At 43.3% G+C, this 8,432-nt stretch overlaps 1 protein-coding gene across 1 annotated transcript; it reads right to left on the bottom strand.

Moving 5' to 3' along the window:
* Positions 1–3,406: 3,406 nt before the first annotated feature.
* Positions 3,407–7,352, bottom strand: tob1a (transducer of ERBB2, 1a). The gene is made up of 2 exons (XM_085784477.1): positions 7,087–7,352; positions 3,407–5,592 (listed from the first exon to the last, which is right to left on the bottom strand). Exon 2 carries the CDS (start codon positions 5,378–5,380, stop codon positions 4,355–4,357), a length of 1,026 nt encoding a protein of 341 aa, XP_085640603.1. The 5' UTR covers positions 5,381–5,592; positions 7,087–7,352; the 3' UTR covers positions 3,407–4,354.
* Between the last annotated feature and the right edge of the window lie 1,080 nt (positions 7,353–8,432).

Below are 8,432 nucleotides of genomic sequence, written 5' to 3'. Positions count from 1 at the left end.
ACACATACATCCTCATACTACACATATTAAAACTTTGTAAAAACAAACAAAAAAAAGTTCTGAGCTCCGGCTCTGTTTGAATTAGCACAAGTCAGGCTTCAGCTTCAGGGTGTAGCTACTAGCACGGCACACAAATCTATTTGAATGAATGTAAACTGTTTCATGTCTGCCTACCAGCAACAGCCTGTGTGTTCCAAATGGGTGTGTGAGCAACTGTTTAAAGCAACTGTGTCAATACCCTTGGTAGTCATTTAAGCTTCAACTGTGAGATCAGTCAACAAATGTTCTCCTTAATGTGCGCTAGACGCAAGATGTTTAATCTCACATATTTGTAGCACACCCTTAAAACATAACATTTCTGGGTTTGTTTTTTGTGTGGCTGCTCCAAAAGAAGCATCAGGGACAGGGGTAGATCTTCTACATTGGGCTGTTATCCTCTACTCCCCCCCACCACCCACCGCTCTTGTGAGATCCAGATAAGGTGTTGGTAAAGTAATGTTCAGAGGAAAGCACAATTCCCTCCAGCTTATCATTGCTCAATCGGCTCCAGCATGCTTCCAGAAATAGATGGGACGAGGGGTTGGACCAAGGCGAGGGACTGAAAAGCCATTAACTGCTTTTTTGCTGAGGAGGGTGACATTACCATACGGCCTTGTCGGCTGGCCGGGACCACAAGCTGAGCTGAGCACCACCTGTTTTTATGACAGGCAAAGAGAGGTACTGGCAGAGAGCGGTGGGGGCTGAGGGCTGCATTTGGCACATATTAGTATCAATAACGGCGCCGGCAGTGTTTCACTCTCACTCTTCCTCTCTCCCAGTTACATTACTTCATGCTCGTCCCATTCCCTCTTCTTCTCACCAAGCCTGTGTGTTTCTTTTTCCTATACCCTCAGCAGCCTCCTGCTGCACTTGTATACTTAGTATTATATTTTCATGGCATTCACGTACTCTGCATCGCACTCCCCTCGCTCTTGTTGTTATCTCCCTAAGTTCTTCCACTGCCCTTCAGTCGACCCTGGGGATGCAGGCAGAGAAGGAAAGTAACGAATACAGGATTTTACGAACAAAACAAATATATTTTAAATTTCAAAATAAGAAAAGGATAATATTAGTATCATGTTTGCATGTTGTAAGGGCCAAAGAGAGTGTGTATGGTTAAGTTGGTGGTGATGCAAAACATGAAATATACTCACTGATCATTTACAGACTTTATATCAGAATCTTGAAGGGTTTGCATGATGTAAAGTTTACCCACAATTTAAGCATAGCTGTCAACAAAACATGTAGGCTACTATAACCATCCAATTTTTAAAAAAAATAAACGGAAACAAACTAGAGGACAAATAGTGGTGATAGTGATCGCTAGAGTTCACAGTACACACAAATACAGGACATAGATGGTCACAACCTTATATGTCCTATTGATTTTCACCCTGCATAGAAAAACACAACCTGGATAAAAAGAGAGCAGATGTCCATGACTGCTCTGCCTCTCCTGCACTAGCTTGGATAGTCACCGCGCTGAGTTGTTATCTACAGACGACCATCAATAAAACGACTGTGCTGGGCAGAACAGTTGCGCGAAAAAGAAATCATAATCCATCAAAGGTGTTCCCAGAATGCCCTGTTCCTCACAAACATCCGGCTCTATCATACATGCACACGGGCACCGTGTCACAGACCAAGATAAACAAACACACTCCCACCAGACTGTGTAACACTCACAGTATCAGCAGCTGAGATAAACCCCCCCACTTACACACAAACACCCACACATACACACACATACTCTGAACTTTACACAGCCCATCAAGCCCCAAGTGTATCAGGGGACACACAGACAGACAGGCGATGATGACCCAGCCCCAGAGGGACCGTGATACGCCGGCAGGGTCAGGGTGATTTTAGTCAGTCAGCGCTGCCATGATACACTCCAACAACCTCTCATCAGGAGCAACAGCAGTAACAGCACAGAGGTCTCAACTTCAATACTGGTCATCAAAAAAAATGTGGTTTTGCTCTGATGCAGCAGAATGAGGTTTCTGCTGAAATTACACATTCTGTATGAAAAAAAGCTCTAAATTACCTTCAGTGCATATGACCCCAACGCTTATCTGCTACCAAAAGCCTTCTCGACATCTTGGATTCATCGCGTTGCTCTAAAATAATGCCTCTATTTATCATAATCATTGCTGTAGAAATGTGCAAACTAGTGTATCAAGCAACAATGTAAACATCTGAATATTAAAAATGCTACCATTTATGAAAGATAATGGTTATCTGAAATAAGTAAATGCTCAGCCATTCTGTTATTTTTCAACTCCAGTGGTCTCTTAGGATGTACTTATTTGCACCTCACTACTCTACCCTGCTTTAAATCTACAGCCTGTTATCCATTAACAGGCCAAATCCTTGAGGACACTGGGTGAAATGTAACTGACCAGCTTGGCATTTGGCTACACACTCCTGAACATGTTTCAACACAGTTTTGTTTTTTTCCCCAGCACGGCATGATATGTTTTATTATTACAATTAATAATGGCTCTGCTGAGTCCCTTGTAACAGGGGGTTGAGGTGTGTTTTCTGGCCTCCTCTCTGCGGGGAGGTCGACAGAAGAGAGGAACAGCCCCCTGGAGCTGGTCAGGATTCAGTATTTTGCAAACAAGCACTTTAGGCAACCTGAGAAGATGTCTACCTATAACCTGTCGCCCACACACTCCTATGGGCTGATGATGCAGAGAGAGTTACTGAAAACAATTTTGCTGTTTTTATATGCTTCATTAAAAATAGTGGCACTTTGTAGATATGCTATCTGTTTGCATCAGATAGGGGCTTTCTCTTAATGCTTTTACCTGCACTACAAGGTCTGTGTATAAGCCTCTGGATGTGTCTTTGCTTTTGTCATACATATAAGGCCAGGCTTAGGTTCAAGAGGTTATCAGGCTTGACACTATCACACACCCTGTATCCATATGTGTAATGACACTTAGCCCAAGGGCAACTGTTAAACAACACAGTCTGTGTGGTGTGAACAAATGCTGCTGAGAGCCTGTGATGACGCCTGCGCACTAATATATCTGGGCCACTGGCAGAGGATATAAAATGTGTTGCAGTATGTGATATATAATCTACTGTAGCATTAGTTCCTGATGCGATTCGCTAATGTAACAAGCTTACCCTGCAATCTGTCAGCTGTAAGCAAGCTGTCAAACCGTTTCGCTAAAGACCCACAAATGTAGCAAATAGGTTCATTAAAATTGGATGTGGCATACGTATTTAGGAAAAACCTGACTGATCTGACTTCAGGACAGACTTTAGGATTTGCCCCTACATGTTCAGAAGATTCAAATACCCTGGGTAAGACCAGCTCAACCACAAAAACCAATGACAAACTGAACAAGAGTAATTATTTTCAAGCTTTTTAATACAAACTTAATAAACTATCAGTCCCTCTTAACATGTAAGACACTGACTCCGAATACTTTGTTATACCGTTTGTTTTATCAAGTATTGCACAATGTAGGTACAAAATTAATATACGATTACATTTTGTCCATAATATAGCAAAAATCTTTAAACTCTTAACAGAAAATACAACTCTTATGTTTTTCAAAAAAGCAAATATTCTTAAATCCCACCACTACGGAATATTCTGTACACAATCTTTAGAATAGTCAATGTTTTTTTAAGATGGATTCATTTTATAATTTCAATAAAAAAGAAAACATAAAGTTGCTGCAGCCATCACAGATCACTGGAGTAGTAAAAAGATATAAATGCAATACCATGTCGTAGAAACAATAGATACTCTGATATTTTACAAACTCTGTACTAAATTAAATTATACAATTAGAAAAAAGACCAGGAAATCCCACTTATTTTTGCCAATTTCTTGAAAAATTGGCGGTGTCCAGTTATGTTTAAATACTGAAAGAGGCCATGACTTGTGGTGGTTTTTTTTTTTTTTTTTTTTGTCTTTTTTTATATCTTAAAACAGTCACATAAAAAAAATATTTTGTGCTTGGTTGGCAAAAGAAATAACAATGATGCATGTTGAAGTTTAGGTAACCAAGCTTGGACATCTTGTACTACAAGCTTCATCATTAAAGAAAAAAAAAAAAGGTATAACTCAAGGGGGCAAAGTAATTCACCCTCGGGCTCATGCTCTTAGACTCGTAACACAGATCTTACAGTTGACAAGTCACTTTTTCCTTTTATCCTTGACATTCTGTTCTTGTTTACACTTTTTTTTTTTTTTTTCTCAAAATGTGCATTTTGTGTTTGTTTCCCCCCATCACATTATCTCTGGTCATTTCTGTGTGAAGTAGTAGCTTAGGTAGTACCTTTACATGTACTAGTTGGCCATAACTGGCTGGAATTGCTGGTTAGAATACTGCATGTTGTTCAAGCTGAAATTCAAGCCATCCATAAGGGACTTGTCGTTAAGGCCACCATAGGCCGCAAACATGTCGAAGGCATTGCTGTACTGCAGCGGGCTGAGGCTGAGCGAGCTGTCCCCGGGAAAGAGAGCACTCTGGCTGCCCTGGCCCTGCAGGCTGGGGAACACAAACTCCTTTGCATTGGGAGACAGGGCTGAGGGCTTCTGGTGCTGCTGCTGCTGCTGCGCTCCGAGGCCCAACCCGTACAGAGAGTGCATGGAGGTGGAGATGGCTTTCTGTTTCAGGAGACTGTTCACATTCAGGCCCAGGTTGGTGGGAGAGGTGCGCGCGACCTTGTTCGCGGCACCGCTTCCGCCGTTGTTGTTGCGTCCGCTGCTCTTCATCTTAGTGGAGCCAAACTTGGTGGCAGCGAAGGTGGCTGTTGTGAAGGTTAAAGGCTGCGTGGAGCGGGGCATAAAGGTGGGGCTGACGGCTGCCGAGTGGCCGAAAGGAGGAGAGGGTGAGCTGGAGCCCGGAGAGGCGCCGTTCACAGGCTCGGTGATGGGCATGAAGACCTGTGCGTCTGGGTTGAAACTGTTCTTGATCTCCTTGTCCAGATCAAGCCCCCCACTGTTAGCTCCACTTTCATTGCTGTCATCAACGTACAATACTTTGACAGGCCCTTTCTCCCCGATCTGATAGGACACCTCAAAGGGGTCAATCCACACACTGAGGTCCTGGGGCAGGTTGTTGCGGACATCCTCAATGTCCAGCCCGCTCTCTTTGGCTGCCTTCTCCACCACAGGGTCCACCTTCTCCCCCACGTGAATGCATCTGAATCCCGAGCCCTTGTATGGCTTGTCAGGGTACCAGTGTCCCTCGTACTTCTGCTTCAGCTGGCGCTCCAGCTCCTCGCCGAAAATGTTGACCCTTCGCCTCGGCAGCTTGTTGTACAGGTACGAGATGATGAAGTTGAGAGCTACTTGGATTTCAAGCTGCATAGCTAACTGCTGACGTTTACCCGGTGCGTGAAGAATAGGTGTGTCTGACCTTGAATGTGTCCACTGGGTCTGCTTTGTTTATCCGTGGTTGGCAACACAGATGCTCTCCAGGCAGGATGACAAAAGCAATCACAACTTGGATAAAACAGGTTCAAAAGCAAAAGTGCTGGTTTTGTAGAAGTGGTGTCCTTCCACAGGGTGTGATATTTTTCCTGCAACAATTGGTAGAGGGAGAAAAAAAAAACCTTAATCATTCATTTTGAAATGTTGACATCATTATATAAATATTTCTAAGAGGCTCACATCAGATATTCACAACAGGTCATCCCATCTTTTCGGTTATTTGACACAAATATTCAAATCTTTTTTTAAGGCCAGTTTAAGCGGCTTTTAATTATTGTGTCTGTCTGAAATACAAGTGGATGTTGCAGTTTTTGCCTGCTGTGAGCTCAGATAGCCAAACTGTGTCACAGCAGCAACCAGATAGGGAAAAATGTGCAGCTACTGGAGACATATTAAACAGAGTCTACTTTATTTCTCGCTTGTCTGGCACTGAGCTGTGTGCATATATTGTTTATCTGTCAAAAACTAGGCATTGGACACATTGACCTCGCACTAGGACTCTGCAATCCTGTTACATAATAGGCTACTGGATAACATTCATACAGCAGGACACGGGGAAACGAACGGCGAAGTTGCATTTAATTCACCATAAAGGGTAAATCAAACAGAAGAAGTGCCTCGTCGGTAAAGCCTGGTGGCAGAAGCAAATGATTTTGGGTGGGTTTCAAAGCTGACAATCGCGTCACTGTGACTGTGGTCATAGGCGTACAGCAACCACCGATTAGTTGGATCGCTTCCTAGATTAACAACAATGTCGAAATAGGACTTAAACCACTATGGCTACACCCATACGTTTAGCAATTATAGCAAAGAGAAGAGGGGGATACTTCAATGTTGAAACACGACGGTAGATCATGGAAATGTCATACACTATAAAGACCAAATTCAAGGAAATAGGCTGCGCCCTTTAGAGAAGCTGGACTGACGGATACAGAGAGAGGGCTCAACTTGTCGATGCCTTATGAATACCTTAAAGTAGATGTGTGTGTGTTTTTTTCCCCTCTCTACCTCGACGGGGAGTGGGAAAAAAAGCTGCACAGGAAAACAACTGCAACATTTATCGCCTCCCTCATGAAACTGCCCCTCGAAGACAGTAGAAGGTTCCTGTCGGCTGCCCGAATGGCTACAGGTCTGAATTCAACGTATCGGGTTTCGTGAGTTGAGACGAATATTGTTACATTTTCTCTGACTGTAACAGCGATGACAACCCTTTGACATCGCAGGATACAATTAAAGCTACAATTGAAAGTGCGACACTGCAGGCTACAGTGTAATTTCCACGAGCACGACAGGCGTACTTGGAGCTTCTGTGTGAAAAAATGATTGTCATTTTTTTTAAAACCGAGACGAGAAAATAATTGACATAGCTACTCCCCACTTTTATCGCACGCAAGCGCCTGCATACACATTCACTCTCTATCACACACACACAGGCACACACACCCCTCCCTAACTTAGTGGACTGACGCAGCAAATCAGCTTAGTAAGTACGAATAGAGACACAGTGCGACAGCGAGCGAATTTAACATAAGGACATTACATATATCACAAGAAACAGTGTGGAGTCGGGTGAATATACTTACTTTTCTTGTAAAAAATAAAGATTCTCAGTAGTTCTGAAGTACCGTTAGTTAGTGCAAATAGAAAAAAAGTATAAATACTTTCTTCACATAGAATATATTATCAACAATACAAAAAAGTATTCCAGTACATGTAGATTTCGGAGGATTGGCGTTTACGGTTTGCTTCGGTTTGTGTTCTTTTAAGGTTATTTAGCGTTTCTTTTCCTCTTTCAGCAGGCTTGCAGAGTAGCTCCCTCCTACTCGGGAGTTTCGCAACTTCGTCCCCCTTCTGATACAGTGTTGCCTTTATTTATAGCTTTCCTCCGCCATGGGCACGAGGTAGGCGGTGATGCGGTTTCAGAGGTCAAAACAATACGAGCGGCCGCGATTGGTCCGGATTGCGAGACCCGCCCTCGACGTAGAGGCCGAGTCGCGCTCTGATTGGTCGAGCGGCGGTGTCGCTCAGAGACATATGATTCTGTGAAATGGGAGAGACGCCTATGATGAGCGCTTGCGTCAGAGATAACCTAGGTCTGTGCTGACAGCAAAAGGCAAAAGTAATTAATGTTAAGACAGGAACGATATTATATATTATATAAAGATATATCCTAACTTTGTTTGAGCTGGCTTTGAACAAATATTGATATCGATGTGAGATTGTTGGTTTATATCGAGGGTTTATTAGCTGTTATTATTATTATTGACTAACCTATTATTCAGGCACACACAGGCTGGTCTAACAGTCTTTACGAGACCATATTAGAAGCGCGATGCTATTAATTGATGCACCCAGGTAATCTACACACACAGCTCGCTGGTCTTTTAATGCCTGTGCCATGTTTATACCACACAACACAGCGCTAAAAGGAGACCCTAACGCGATTGTGGTCTTATTTATATCCCCTTCGTCGCAGATTATTCACACAGAACCATTCATATCGTCACCTGTCAACGAAAAACTGCAGGAGTTCATGATGAATGTAGCTATACAGCCTGAGAGGAGATTCCCTACAGCGGAACAATACAGCTGGCAGCAGTGTGGGTGGTGCTGAATGCTATCTAGAAAACACAAGCACTGATTGGTCTAAAACGGGGCAGGAGCCCTACGGTGAATGGTGTGTCCGTATCCAAGGTGCTGATGTAGGCTGCGCACGTCATTGCTCGGCTGAACGCACGCTGTTGCCAAATTTAAAGTGCACCAACACACATCTATATTCACACACACACACACACACACACACACACACACACACACACACACACACACACACACACACACACACACACACACACACACACAACAGGTATATGTTCATGATATGAAGCCACTGCTGCAAAGAAAAGGTCGTTTCTACCATTTGTATTAA

The sequence above is a fragment of the Trachurus japonicus genome, chromosome 8, assembly GCF_045865225.1.
Source record: "Trachurus japonicus isolate A0001 chromosome 8, Traja_1.0".
NCBI classification, from domain to species: domain Eukaryota; kingdom Metazoa; phylum Chordata; class Actinopteri; order Carangiformes; family Carangidae; genus Trachurus; species Trachurus japonicus.
This window is presented reverse-complemented; position numbering and strand designations above follow the sequence as displayed.

What these genes read in the sequence shown, in the direction of transcription:
- tob1a (XM_085784477.1), bottom strand. Translation starts at nt 5,380, where the DNA reads ATGCAGCTTGAAATCCAAGTAGCTCTCAACTTCATCATCTCGTACCTG.